Source organism: Triplophysa dalaica, chromosome 12 (genome assembly GCF_015846415.1).
Source record: "Triplophysa dalaica isolate WHDGS20190420 chromosome 12, ASM1584641v1, whole genome shotgun sequence".
Classification (NCBI taxonomy): Eukaryota; Metazoa; Chordata; class Actinopteri; order Cypriniformes; family Nemacheilidae; genus Triplophysa; species Triplophysa dalaica.
Genome location: NC_079553.1, coordinates 20325935 through 20340968, shown reverse-complemented (window position 1 = coordinate 20340968; position 15034 = coordinate 20325935). Strand labels below are relative to the sequence as shown.

Below are 15034 nucleotides of genomic sequence, written 5' to 3'. Positions count from 1 at the left end.
GCCATTGGAATCATGTTTGTTATTGCTGCCAAGTTTCCCAGTCCTTGTCCTCTCCTGAAAGATGCCGCTGCCAATCCTGCATTGTAGAGAGACACAACCTGCATGAAAACACATATATTCAATGTATTGCGACACATTGACGATGTTAAATGTACTCTCATTTGTAAGTCATTTGTGATGCTTATACAAATATTAAAATAATCATTCTTGTATTTTACACAACAGTTTAAGTTTACTCAATAGATTTAAAAGTGGAAACCTTATGCTTATGCTTATTTTAAATAAACTTTTATCGCGTTTTGTTTGATGCCTGTTTTCTTTTTTTAAAGCTTCTGATGTCAAACAATGATCTGATAGCCCTCTGCATCATCACCACTGGCCCCAGTTGAAGACTCTTTCTAAATCGTTATTAATTCATTAATAATCAATACCTTGGTTTAATCAATTAAACTACCTGCTTCACAAAAAAAATGTAGTGTTTTGACATTCACATCATCTGCTGCTCAAAGGTGTCTGCAGAGTCAGACAATAGAAATAATGGAATGCATTATTTTTATTTTTATGTTTTGATGGGCGAGAAATCTCAATAGTCATCATTAAAGATAGATGTTTAATTGACCTGAGATCAGTTATATCCTGCTGCAAAATAAATACATGAACTTACAAATAATTACAAATAATTTTAGAAATCTCACAAACCACCAGCTGCATTAAAACTAGCCTATTACAAAATTCCCCTGTGTGTTTGTATTTTATTCTTGTAGGATTTAGAAGTATTCCATTGGCCCATCATATCAATAGAGAGACCCACAAAGACCAATATAACCATTTTGCTAGTTTCCATTACCAATAGCCTACAATTCCCATTATAATCCATAAAAACATCTTCAGATTCAACTCCATCTGTCGTCAAAGCAAAACATTACATGACGTGTCAAAACCACGTTGCTGTCCAACAAATAGTTAAACAGTTCTTACGTTGTCGTCTTTTAGCTAAAATCACGTGACTTGGTACACGTCGGAGCACATTTAAACACTTCAAAACACAAAGTTAATTTAACAAAGACTGAAGTACGCAAGAGGTAAGTTTTTTATATAAAAAATGTTAAGATACGCGAATACCACATACTATTAACAAGTAACAAATCAGCAAGTGAACAAAGTGCGATTTAAATCTTCACTTCCTTGTTCAGCAGACTGTACGTGTGTCAGGTAAAACTTCCTCCTACAAGCAACGATGTTTTAAAATGTGTTGAGAAAGATAAAACAAAACGTTACACGTTTTCATGACACTCATTTTTATTGAGAGATATTTCTCTGTAATATTAAAGTATAAAAGTGCTTTAAAATCAATACTGGCGTAATTTTGGATTGCTTATAGCTGGATTGCACAAATAAAAAACATAACATCATGCCAATAATCTACATTAATAATCATGAAAAGTACAATTGTAATTACCAGTGTTTTAAAAAAACTTTTTTTTAAATTAATACAAATTATACAATCTTAAATAGCTGGATACATAAGTAATACCATTATACTACAGTTGTATAGCCTATATAAGCATATTTGAACATAAATGTGTTAATTTAATGGAGATGTGTTCTCAGTGTTCTTCATAAGTATGTGGGATTTTTTTTAAATCATTATGACTTCGTACATTAAAATAATGAGAAATTACATAAATCAATTTCGACTCTGTTTCTCATTATTATGAGATAGTTAGTCACTATTGTGTGAAACCTTCTCATTATTGTGAATTTTCTATTATGAGATTCTAAGTTATATGACTCCCATGCTATTATAACATACTCTAAGTAGTATTTTATACAAAAAATCATGCCCCATTAAAATGTGTTGTATTTTGGACAATAATAGAACAGGTGCAAAATTATTTTTTGTTCTCTTTCAGTAGTAGTCTTTCAGATTTAATCATGTTCTCTGTGACTTTCAGTTACTTGCTCGTTTTCCTTCTAAGACATGGAATTTACAATAGTCATTTAGCAGTCGCTTTTATCCATGCATCGTGATTTATGTATTGTTTTAAAAGAATGTATGCACTATTTTGTCCTAATTGATTGAAGGTTTTTCACTTTTCTGCATTCAGAGCTTCAGGATGTCTCTGACAATGTCTCAGGGTGACGGTGTGACTGTTTTCACTGTTGCCACAAACCCAAAGAGCAAATGGCCACTTCTGTGTCAGATTCTGGGTACCATTTGCTACAGTCCAGTGTGTTCCATAGCTCAACATATAAAAGGAGGGCTGACAAACACCCTGACAGCATTTGCAGTGAGTAACTATATTTTTGATATACATGCAATTGTTATGAAATGGACAGTTCCAACCTCAGATGCTTTGTGGTGGATACTCTTACATTCTTAATGCTATTCAATAAACAGTATTAACTGTCTGTAATATATTTATTATGTTGTACAGGGCATTTAAAATTGACCATATTTACATATTGTCTTATTCCATAGGTTATACAGATGATAGTGGGAGTCCTCAATCTTGTGTTGGGTATTATACTTATAATCTTCCCGGTAGTCACTTTCGTTTTGGAAATGAGTTCGGCACCTTTTTGGTTGGGTGGTGTGGTAAGAATATTCTCCTCATTATTATGGAAGACTGAATCTGTTCATGTACAGTAGGAAAAATGTGAATCATTCCAGCAGTAAACTACATGGGTCAATAATAAGAGTTCGCAACCCTTTAAATATGATATCTTATACTGAGTTTTTCATGTTTTTATTTGTTTTCCTTGTAGTTTCTTGCCATTGGAATTGTGTCTATTTTTGCTGCTAAGTTTCCCAGTCCTTGTCTGGTGAGTGTGCATCAAAGCCATTATTTTATTTTGATCGGCATGTTTTCTTGTCCGCTCTGTTTTCTTGGCATCTGTGGGATCTATTGTTTGTGTGTTACAGCTGTTTGTTGCAGTGATTCTGAACATTGTAAGTTTTGGCCTGGCGATCACAGCTGTTACGTTCCATTCAGTCGACCTGGTAGTGGGCAGCTATCAGCGCTGTGATGACTATTATTATTCAAGTTATGAAAGTGGAACACCCTCACCTGAACAGAAAATGGACACAGAAAAGTGTCTGTACTTCAAGCATCTCAATCAGGTGATTTACTTTGTTTTCTGAAGATATATAAGACTTTGTTGCATCAGATTTCCTCACAACCAAACATCTAGTAAAAACAATTGTACAAACTGTAATGCTTTATTGAAATGAACACCAAGCATACATTTACAACTGCTTTAGTTGTATTAGAGCTGGTGTTCCTATTTTTTATCCTTGTAATAGTAATTTTGTCTATTGACAATGATGTTTTTACTGTTCTAGTTGATCCTCGGAGGTCTGGATATCATGATGATTGTTTTGGCAGTTCTTCAGATCTGCGTAACCATCAGTTTCTGTGTTCTGACTCTGAATGCATTGTGCAAGAAGAGTGGGGCTGCAAAGGTACATTATTACCACATAACAAAACCAAACACATCCACTGTGATGATCACAATTTTAGAGCGATGCATATATTTGTTTGTGGTTTTACAGTCTGTGGAGGATCCACAACCTTACGAGCCGCTCCTGGAAGATGCCGCTGCCGATCCTGCATGTTAGAGAGAAACAATGAGCATGCATGAGAAAAGCAACACAATAGTTCTGTTACATTTTTATTAATGTTTAAGTTACATTTTATTCTTGTAAACTGGATTACTGGGAGCTGCTTTTTAAATAAATAATTAGAGCAATTTGATTTATTTTCATAAAATGTTTCATACTGGTATTTTAACTGGGTTTTCACCTTTTACAACTTTTTTTTATATAGTTAAATTGTTGAACCTTGCTTAATGTATAGTATATGAAAACCAAGGTTTCGTCTCCATGTTACATGTAAAGTCTAGAAAACAAAATTGCATTCCTTGTGATTTGATTTGTGATTATTTGTATCACCACTAGATGGCGCTGGGATCTCTGGGTGTTATACGAGTATATTTGTTGTATTTCAGTAAACATAGCAGAGCAACCAGTCAGATGCTACAGTTAAAATGTCTAATGGCAATTTTTGACAAGCCTCTTTATCTAAAAAGTGCCCAAAAACCTTAAGATAAACCCCAATGTGAAGCACTTAGATTTTAGTGACTGCATGTTATCATTACACAGCTGCTTACCAAAACAATAAATAAATGGACAATTCTGACTTGAGTTTACATTTTTTATATGAAAAGAAGCAGCTAACCGTTGTGCGAGAAAATGTATGATTTTTAAGCCAATTAGCATTTTTTCCCAGTAGCCTGGGAAACATTAAAAAAATTCAGTTAAATATAATGATTGTTTCATTTATCCTAAAGGTTGAACTGTGTTATTCATAAATATCTGGTACGGCAGGTTTTAACTTCCAAAAATTATTAAATTGCCATCTCCCCTATGCTTTGACATAATAATATTATTATTATTTTTACATCCTGATTTGATTTATCATACTGCTTTTTGTTTGCAACTGCTTACATGTTGCTAAAATAATAGATCTACATTTTAAGTGTACTAAAAGTTTATTTATGTCATCTAACGCCAATTCCCGACATGCCCTGATAAACGGTATCTTTTATTTGGGACATTAATGCTGGACCTATTTAGAACCTTTTTTGTCTTCACCCTACCGTGAGGAGTATTCTCTAATAAATGATTTGACAACTAGCCCCACACATCCCTGGTAATGTAAATGTCATGCTTGTTTTTCCTCTAAAACTTAAAAAAGCCTTGTGGCTTATCCATTGCTTCAATAAAAATAATGTGTGACTGTGTTTAGTTAGAATACTCAGTGTTGACAATTATCACTTGTGTGAAGGTTGAACTCCATCACTTCGCTCCAATCAGAACTTCAGGATGTCTCTGACAATGTCAGATTCTGGGTACCATGTGCTACAGTCCAGTGTGTTCTGTAGCTTAGAAGCTGAAAAGGAAGCCTGACAAAAATTAATGAAGTTACGTCTTTATTTTTGTTAGTTGGATTAACGGGAGCTGCTTTCGTATTGGGAAGTTTATATGGGCTTTCACGTTCCACAACCGACAGAACTTAATAAATTTAGCTTTTGCTTGTGCTAACTTTTTGTTATGTAGAGTTGAAGCTTGCTTTAAGTGATAGTTCACCCCTCTCCCCAAAAAAACCTCTGTCATCATTTACTCGCCATCATGTCATTTCAAACCTGTTTGATTTTCATATTGAACACAAAAGAAGATATTTTGAAGAATGTTAACTGGCACCCATTGAAAACTTGCATTGGTTTGATGTACATACAATAGAAGTAAAGAGTGCCGGTGCTGTTCGGCTACCAACTTTCTTCAAAATATCTTAATTTGTGTTCTGTAGAATGTCATACATGTTTGAAATGACAAGAGGGTGAATAAATAATGCAAGAATTTTCATTTTTGAATGAACTTTCCTTTTAATGTATTCTTAAGTATATAAAGGTTTCATCTTCATCTTACATAAAAATACTATTTGAGAAACAAAAATTGTTTTTTGTTTTGATTTGATTTTATGTGGTTACTATCATTGTACCACTAGGTGGCGCTAAAACATTTGTTGTCAAAATATCTAATTGTAGGCTTTGACAAGCCCTTTTTAAAAAACTACACCTTTACGTTATCTTAAATTTAACCTCAATGTGAAGCGCTGATTTTTTTGGTGAATTTATATTGTTTACCAAATAAATAAACAGTTTTTGATATTTATGACGTGAGTTTAAATAATTTCATATGAGAAGAAGTGAAACATTGTGAGAAACATGCTCATCCTTTTAATTTCTCCATCATCAGCAATTCTTGCTTTATTTTCTGGGTTGTCAATTTTGGCTTAATTGGATGGAGTAAAACATTTTAACCGGTGTGGTAATTATAATATAGTCTTTCATATGATCCATAATCCAGCTACTTTTACAAACTATTTTCTGTTTCTCCCCATGCACTTGATTTTGCTTTCACTGACCGCACAACGAATGACTTCAAGCATCTGAAGAATTTTTTGATATTACCGTAAACGTAGGTATAAGTGCCGTCAAATCTGTTGTTGATATGACGTTACCGCAATGATGATTATAAGTGCGCACTTCGTACGTACTACGCTAACTTTACTGCAACCAGACGTCCCATTAATACCGGACGCGTTTGCTCCAAATCTGCCTACAGTAAGTAAACAATTGCAAAACTCAATACGAACTATAAAGCCTCGTTCTGACAGAAGTTAAGTCATATGGGCAGCTTATATCATTTTATTCGTAGGCCTATTATTTGCGTGAGATTTATTTTGGCAGTGAGCGCGTGAGAAATCGCATCATGAGGATGTCAACCATGATGTCATACAAATAGTTAAACCGTTCCTGTCGAGTGTCCAAATTTACCGGAAATCATGTGGTATTGTCGTTGTTTATACAATTTGAAGCACACACAAACGAGAGTGTAAAAACTTTACTCTGGATTGAAGTGATCTCGTGGTGAGTTTTCATTTAATTTTAAGGAAATATCCGCGAATCTCAGTAACAATTCTGAGAATAAACATCGACTTTGACCTAAATCGCAGCCATTTTCTCGTTAACGTTGCGCACTTTCATGCTGTCAAACTTCAGTTTCAATAAAAACGAAGTGTAGTTTTAAACATGTTTAGAAAGCTGAAATTTGACAAGAGTAATGTGATATCATACTGTATCCCATTTAATAAGTCCTGGAGAAGCTGGCGGACTCCACTTATCGGCAGTTTATTTATTTAAAAAGGATTGGGGGCGGTTTCCCGGACAAGGAACAGTTTAAATCTGGACTATATACCTTAGTTAAATTAGAAAATTTAAGTAGTTTTGCCTTACTTAAAACATTACTTGTGTGCATTTTGAGAGAACACAAAGGTACTGATTTGTTTTAAGGTGTGTCATCCTGTTGAAAAAAACAGCATGCTGGGTTAGGTGTATTCTGATGCTGGTTTGACCAGCTATGGACCAGCTAAGGACCATCTTAAATGTGCACATGACCAGCTCAAACCACCCCATCACCAGCTTAAACCAGCAAACCAGCATCAAAACATACCAAACCAACATGTGCAGTTTTTTTCAACAGGGCAGTGCGAGTTGTTTTCAGTTTGGACAAGTCATACTTTTATTTCAGTTTAGGATAAGTTTAAAACCTGTACGGGAAACCGCCCCTTGGTGTTTGATGTTATCACCCGCTTAAAAACTCTCCTTAAAAAAACAGTGTTATCATTTTTTTGTAATATCTTCTAGATAAATAAATGAATACAATAATACCAAACCAAAATTCAGTTATATATGCTCTTAAGTTTAATTTATCCCAAAGATTGAACTGTGTTGTTTATAAATATTTTGTTAGGGCAAATTCTAACTTAAAGGGGTCATATGGCACGAATACAAGTTTTTCTGTGTCGTTGGTGTGTTATAAGTTGCCCATGCATGTATGAGACACGTGAAATTGCAAAAATGAAAGTGCAAAGATGCATTCTATCTAAAAGCAAATGCTCACCCAGACCTGCTTGAAACGCCTTGTGTAACCACACCCCCACAAATCTACATCAGTTCGTGGTATGATTTGACTAAGATGCACCCAAATGCGTAGGCAAGTAAGATGGGCGTACATGTCAGTACAATTGACTAATCACTACGCACTTGTTAACTGGCCAATCATAGCTCACCTCGCTTTTCAGAGCGACGAGTTTTAAAAAAAATATACACGTTTTAGAGAGGCGGGCAAAGAAGAGACACAAACATGCACGGTATTTGGAAAATACAGCGTTTTTTACCTTAAATCGTGTTTACACATTGCATTACATCTAAAACAAACAATAATATTCAATTTATGTCATATGACCGACCCCTTTAAGCATAAAAATTACAATATGTAATGTTATTCTTTTATTTTATGCCGAGCTGTTTTATCAGACTGCTTTTTTCAACTGCTTTCATGTTGCTGAAATAATAGGCCTACATTTTTAAAAAGTCTTAAAACTAGTCCCAGACAACAATGAAGGTTTGAGTTGCCTTAACTGAAAATAATGTGCACTGACAAACCGTAAAATACAACCGTGCCATTGCTTTGTCTCAACATGCACACCAGTCATGTTTTTACTGAGGCATTTTTATAAAAGTGACATATCTCCTAATTCAACTAGGGCAAATTAAGATATTTGGAAGAATGTCAGTAACTGAGCAGATCTTGTCCCCCATTTACTGCTAAAGTAGGGAAAATAAATACTAGTCAATAGGGAATGAGATCTGCTCGAGTACTGACATTCTTTCAAATATCTTCCTTTGTGTTTAGCAGAACAAAGAAATGTTTACAGGTTTGTAACAATCTGAGGGTGAGTAAATGTGAAACCGGGCTGTACTATATTAGAATAGCATATTATTTTTAGTAAAATGTATTTGACACCTCAGTTAGGCTTAGTGTGACAACATGGCCCACATTTTAATTAGGACATAATGGTGGACGTGTTAAGAGCATTTTAGCTATACTCTACTCTACCATGAGGAATATTCTTTATAATAATAATGTGACAATTAGCCAAACATCCTTGTTTCATTTGGCTTTAACTTGTTCTCTGTGCTATTCAGGTTCAGGTATGTACCATGCTTGTTTCTCCTCTAAAACGTGTTACGTGTGCACTATGTTCTATAAGAGTGTTGATATGTTACTTTTTGCCTTTTTTTATTTGCCATTTTCACCTGTGTGAAGGTTGAACTCCATCACTTCTCTCAGCCCAGAACTTCAAGATGTCTCTGACAATGTCTCAAGGTGACGGTATGACCGTTATCTCTGTCACCACAAACCCAAAGAGCAAATGGCCACTTCTGTGTCAGATTTTGGGTACCTTGTGCTACAGTCCAGTGTGTTCTGTAGCTCAGAAGCCGAAGAGAAAGCTGACAAATACTCAGACAACTTTTGGGGTGAGTTACTATATTTTTGATGTATTTTTAATCTTAAGCAAATAGATGGCTTCTGTCCTGGATGCTGACTGTACAATAGGCGTGTTATCTTAATGGCACAGCAAGGACCTCTTCACCTACCTTCTATCACTACCCAGCGTCCAAAGAGGAATAGTTGTGTTTTTAATATATTCATTTTGTCATAAAAAGCTTCCTCAGCATTGAATATATTCACAATCCAGCAAAAGCTCTTGTACATTAGTGCTCATAAAAGATGCATTTGTTAGTACACACTAGTACAAGTTATTTTACTTATTTTGTAGGTTGTACAGATGATAGTGGGAGTTATCAATATTGTGTTGGGGATTCTCCTTGCAAGTTTCGGAATATATAGTGTAATTACGGACTGTCGAGCACCCTTTTGGCTTGGTGGTATGGTAAGCTCAATCTCATTCTTCTCAATAATAAATAATACATTTTCCTTAAAGGTCCTTCTGTAAGATTTCATGAAGAACCTTTGCATCCTGAAATAACCTTTCGGTTGCACCCAAAGTACTAAGAACCTATTACTGAAGGTTTTATCTGAGGACCAAAAAACAACACTTTTTTGTATGTTTATTTTATATAGTCCATATCATTATATGCTTGAATCTATTTAAGACATGGCTGTCAAACATTTAATTGCACTCATGTGCAGATGTTCTTTTCACTTTTTTCACTTGTTGTTTTGTAGTTTCTTGCAGTTGGAATCGTGTGTATTCTTGCTGCTAAGTTTCCCAGTCCTTGTCTCGTAAGTGTGCATCAAAACCGTAACTTACATTTTGTTCTTAACTTTTTACTTCCGATTTTATTTTACAAGGATCATCAGTTTATTTTTGTTTGTTTGTTACAGCTGGTCATCACAGTGATTTTAAACATTGTTAGTGCTGGTCTGGCAATCGCCGCTGTTGTGCTGTATTCAGTGGATGTGGCAGTGGGCAGCTACCAGTGGTGTGATCACTATTACAATGATTCAACACCCTCTCCTGAACAGAGAACGGCCACAGAATTATGTCAGTACTACAAGCATCTCAATCAGGTGATTTTCTTGGTTTTCAGAAGATGCTGTAAGACTTTGCTGTCAGATTTCACTACAATCAAACATCCAATTAATATATTTGTACTCATACTAATTAAGTGTTGTTGTGCTTTTGTCTTTTGAAACTGATGTTTTTGCTCCTCTAGATGATCCTCGGAGGTTTGGATATCATGATGATAGTTCTGGCAGCTCTTCAGCTCTGCGTAACCATCAGTTTCTGTGTTGTGACTCTGAAAGCTTTGTGTGAGAAGAGTGGGGCTGCAAAGGTATTATATTATTACCACAATAAACTTATCATATGTGATGATGGTGACGACAATTTCATTTGTGTATGTTTGTGGTTTTACAGTCTGTGGAGGACCCACAACTTTACAAGCCGCTCCTAGAAGATGCCGCTGCAAATCCTGCATGTTAGAGACACAATGAGCATGGAAAAGAAAGCGATGTATTGCAACACAATAATCAAGTTAGATGTTAATTATTGTGGGATAAGTTGCAATTGCTTTTAAAGAAATCACTAGATCACTTTGGTCACACCCCTTTTCCTTTTATATAACACCTATGTAGAAAAAATAGAAATATTCAGTAAAAGAGAAGATCAATGCTCTCACTTTTCACAACTGACCTTATATAACCATATATAAATGAAGGTCGTTTTTTGCTTGTGATTTTCTATTAAACGTGCCCTAATGTATCCTGGTGTGGTATGAATATATATTTTTAAGTATATGAAAGTCAAGCTTTCATCCATTACATGTAAAGATTGATTTTCTGTGGTTGCATCATTGTTCCTCTAGGTGGGGCTAAGATCCTCAAATATATCTTGTTGCCACCGAGAAAGTTAAACGGAGCCACCACCTGGTGCCAGAAATTTCTTTTCCATTCCACCATGACATCTATGGGTAAATTTAAATTTAGTTTTAACGGATTATCTTTAAATTGTTATTTCATGTCTATATTTTATATCTATTGTTCTCCATGATAAAGTTTATTTGACCATAAATAAGTAAGGAATAAATAACTGACAGCACCTCAAGCCTCAGATTGAAGCAGTTATTTCTATGTTTTCCGGAAAGCTATGTAATACAAATAAACTGTATGGAAATAAAAAATGCATGATAATCTCAAAATGAAGTCTGTACAACATACTAGTTTAATGATTGACAAATCAGGATTAAACACCATGGAAATCTTTTGAAAAAAATAGTTTTTTGGGCATGTTAATACATATCACAGTAACAAACCTCCCAATTTATATTCATCAATGTGTTTCGTTAGTATTTTAGATGTCAAAGTAGCAGTGGTTGTGCTTCAGTAAAATTATGATGATTTTTGTTCCTTAGTTTTGTTCCTCACATATCTCTTAAAAACAGCAGTCAGCAGACGTCAGCGATTCAGAATCCAGTACTTTCAAATAGAAAATCCAGAGTTTACTACCGTCACAGAAAAAATTAAAAGACCATTCCAAATTTTCCTTTAATCAATTTCTATTATTTGTGGCCATTCCAGTGTTGTGTCTTTTGAATTTCAAAAAAATCAAACCTCAGAAATGACAAAGTCATCCAACAGCAACGTGAAAGTGACAATGTGTCAAAACAGATGAAAATCCAGGTTAAATCCAAATAAAAAAAGAACTTTTCTGTTGTATTATTTTAAAGTAAATTTCTCTCTGCAGTATTTGAAGTCTGAAATATTATCAAATATTTTTTTATTTTCATCTGTTTCTCCTGTTTTTATTTTCTGCAAATAAAACTATATTTGTATTTGAAATTTGGGAGAAATATTGCTAGAAGTTCACAGAATGGAACAAATTTTTTAATTTTACCTAGACAAAACCATTTTGTGCATTACATGAAGTATAGTACGACGAGGTAGGAAAGGCATATATTGCTTGAAGCAAGTATAATTCTGTATAAACATGATGTATAATACTATGCTTACAATTTTTTTCACTAAAAAGACTTGGATGTACAACCAGTAACTCTTGAACATTATTGTTTATAATGCTAACTGTTACTACAATTTTACATAGTTTTTTCATCTGTTCTGAATGGAAATAGACAGATAATGTATTCAATGTGAGTTTACATGTTATTATTAAAAGGAGAGTTCAGGTGAAGGATGTTCTTTAAGTAGGGTCTTGATGTTTTTACTTATATCTAGCCTATGAAAATTGTTTGTATATTTTTGGTAGTGTAGACATGACATTTAAATTTTATTAGTTGTAGATATCTTAACCTTCGATAAGTCTCTTACTTTATTTCTTTTCATTTCATGTATTTTCTTTTGTTTATTTTAAACCAATGACATCACCAGTGAACCAAGAAAATCTGACTAGTACTTCCTGTCTATGCACATTTATTCATGTTCAGATTTTAAAAAACAAGAGCCTTGGGTTCCTCTTGAGAAGAACTCTTAATATCTATGTCTTGGCTTCATTCAGCGTGTTAAACCAGGAAAAACCTCACCCTATGGATGTTTTTCCATGTCTGCGTCAAATCCTGTTGGATGAGCCAGTCCATCATTGAACCCACTCACCTTCCTAACATTTATTCGATTTTTTTCAGATGAAATTGCTCCAAAATTAAATTATTTCAACAGAGACCGCTTTAGGGAAGAACTAAGGTAAAACTGAGCTGAAAAATGACAACACAATGTATTTCTGCATCTCGAGCGAAACCGCCCGATGCACGTGATGTTTTTCTGCGTTCCTAAGGTCACCTGATGGGGCCGGACTCAATGCGAGGCTCTGTGGCCAAATCATATACATGGAAAAGTAATTTTGGACTGATTAGAATGATCTCTTACGCTATTAACGGGGAGTGTATGTCCATGTGTTTCCTAAAGCCGGCCATGCATCTTAAGCACATTTCTCTTATTGGTTGGCCTGATTTCTAGTGAGAACTCTGCCAATAAGTCTATTTTCATTTTAAACGGTAAAAAATGAAGATTACTTGTCTTACTTGACAACATCAAACCTATACATTCTTTCCCTGTTGAAAAAAACTGCATATGTTGAGTTAGGTTTACATGAGCAGGCTAAGGACCAGTTAAAACCACTACGTGACCAGCTTGAACCAGCACATGACCAGATTAAACCAGCACAAACCAGCATATGCTGTTTTTCGACAGGGTTGTCTCTTGCCGTTCTGTTACATTTAGCCATCGTCAGAAGTGAGGCCATGTGTCCTAACCAATAAGGCCATTGACAAAACTACGGGACATTGCTTTTTGGTAAAACAATTATGGCTGGAAAACAAGTAAGTCACCCATGATAATTAAACAGCATGATACAAGACTGTGCTGAAATAAAACCAGTCCAAAAACCTGTTAGCAATAACTGATGACTCATCTTGCACTACACACATTTCGTCCTAAAAAGAGCATGAATATCACGTACCATTAGGGTTAAATTGGAATTTTTTGGAGGTGGAGAAACCCCAAAATCTGCTGTAGATTACCAGTGATTTGATAGAGAACTACAAGGGGGGAATGGTTCTTTAAAAGAGGAAGCTGTACCATCAAAGTACTACGGGTACATGAAGGTCGTGATTCTAAACATCATGAGAATTTGCTGCCCACTAGGACTTTAACTGCAATAAAACATGAAAAGGGCAAGACTTATTTAGACATATATAATGAAACACCTATGTAAAATGTATAGGATAAAGCAATGTAAGTCGCTTTGGATAAAAGCGTCTGCCAAATGCCTAAATGTAAATGTGATATTTAAAGTAGATCTGTGTGCTACACAAATAGCAGACCTGGGTTAAAGGATATTTAATATCAGTGGAGTTAAGTGCTAGCGTGTTGCTGTTCTAACATAACAATACACTAACATTCTACAAGCATAATAATAAATATTACAAACAAATATTTTGTTAAATGGTCATTTAAAATTGTATTCATTGTTCAAATGGTTATTTATTTATTTTTTAAGCAAGGCAATAACATCATTGAAATCATTCAGTTCTGTTGTTTTCTCCTTTATGTTGTAAGAGCCGTGCAGAAAGTTTACGAATGCTCTCCCAAACCCATCATCCTGGAAGCTGTTTGCCCTTCTGTCCACAATAATTTAAAATTCCTTGGAACAATTCCTATCTTAAAGCCTTTGTAAAAAGCTGTTAGTTTTTGACCGCTGTGCTATAGGGTGGATCTTGGGATAATAATAGATCTGCGGCTCTTGGTCAAAATTACAGGGTATGATGGGTGTTTCATCCACAGAACTATTTTTACAGTGAACCGTCTACAGCGATTTAAAAGGTGGATGTACAATGTTATAATTTAGGAAAACTTCAAATCTAATGCCTGTATAACCTGATAGGTTTACCAGATTTACATTTCATGAAGGAAATAACAGTAGATATACAAAGTAGGACATATGCAAATAGCATATGCAAATACAATGTTAAGTATTTTGTAAGAGTGTGTTTCTGTGGTTGATTTTAGGAATTTTTAATTTTAAAAGAATGTTTGGCACACTATATGGTTTGCTGAAGTTTAAGGAATGTCAATACACTTCTGTGCTAGAGATTATTTATGGAAATGTTTCCTCTGTTTCTGAGAGCTCAGGTTATCAGATTTCACCAGAAACAGTCTGAAACAGGATCTTTGAAGTGTCCAAATCCAATAAAGTGATGGGCTTATCCTGTACGTCTAGAGAGTACTTGAAAAACAGACAGATATACACTTCAAAAACATTTTGTTTTATGAAACAAAAGTAGAAGAAAAGGTTGAGTACTTTATCATGAAATGACTGTAAGTACGAACAAGACAAAACGTTACAAATTATAGTTAACATGCAACACAATCCATTTTACTTCCATATTTGACTTCCGCTGTATTTTTTAACAAAGAAGGATGATCATTCAGAATTTCAGATTGTAATACATGTAACCACTTTTCAATCCAAATAATGTAAAACTTTCATAGAGGGATAACTCTGGAATAACCTCAACAGATACCCACCTCATGTTTGCACGGCCCAACGCATGAAAAATAATAAAGTGCACAGATAAGTCACTTATG

At 34.6% G+C, this 15034-nt stretch overlaps 2 protein-coding genes across 3 annotated transcripts; both read left to right on the top strand.

The window, feature by feature from the left end:
* The first annotated feature begins 952 nt into the window (after positions 1–952).
* Positions 953–4202, top strand: LOC130432433 (uncharacterized). The gene is made up of 7 exons (XM_056761776.1): positions 953–1082; positions 2109–2291; positions 2483–2599; positions 2770–2826; positions 2927–3124; positions 3347–3466; positions 3557–4202. Exons 2-7 carry the CDS (start codon positions 2118–2120, stop codon positions 3620–3622), a joined length of 732 nt encoding a protein of 243 aa, XP_056617754.1. The 5' UTR covers positions 953–1082; positions 2109–2117; the 3' UTR covers positions 3623–4202.
* Positions 4203–6058: 1856 nt separating this feature from the next.
* On the top strand, positions 6059–11042 carry LOC130432434 (transmembrane protein 176A-like). Of its 2 annotated transcripts, none has more exons than XM_056761778.1 (7): positions 6059–6189; positions 8738–8949; positions 9252–9365; positions 9662–9718; positions 9821–10006; positions 10153–10272; positions 10356–11042. In XM_056761778.1, exons 2-7 carry the CDS (start codon positions 8776–8778, stop codon positions 10419–10421), a joined length of 717 nt encoding a protein of 238 aa, XP_056617756.1. In that variant the 5' UTR covers positions 6059–6189; positions 8738–8775; the 3' UTR covers positions 10422–11042. The 2 variants fall into 2 exon arrangements, with proteins under 2 accessions (XP_056617756.1, XP_056617755.1); XM_056761777.1 differs by lacking the exon at positions 6059–6189 and adding an exon at positions 6338–6495.
* The last annotated feature ends 3992 nt before the right edge of the window (positions 11043–15034 follow it).

Coding starts and splice junctions, on each gene's coding strand:
- LOC130432433 (XM_056761776.1), top strand. CDS start 2,118: ATGTCTCTGACAATGTCTCAGGGTGACGGTGTGACTGTTTTCACTGTT. Junction 2,292..2,482: donor ACACCCTGACAGCATTTGCA/GTGAGTAACTAT, acceptor CTTATTCCATAG/GTTATACAGATGATAGTGGG. Junction 3,125..3,346: donor ACTTCAAGCATCTCAATCAG/GTGATTTACTTT, acceptor TTACTGTTCTAG/TTGATCCTCGGAGGTCTGGA.
- LOC130432434 (XM_056761778.1), top strand. CDS start 8,776: ATGTCTCTGACAATGTCTCAAGGTGACGGTATGACCGTTATCTCTGTC. Junction 9,366..9,661: donor CCTTTTGGCTTGGTGGTATG/GTAAGCTCAATC, acceptor GTTGTTTTGTAG/TTTCTTGCAGTTGGAATCGT. Junction 10,007..10,152: donor ACTACAAGCATCTCAATCAG/GTGATTTTCTTG, acceptor TTGCTCCTCTAG/ATGATCCTCGGAGGTTTGGA.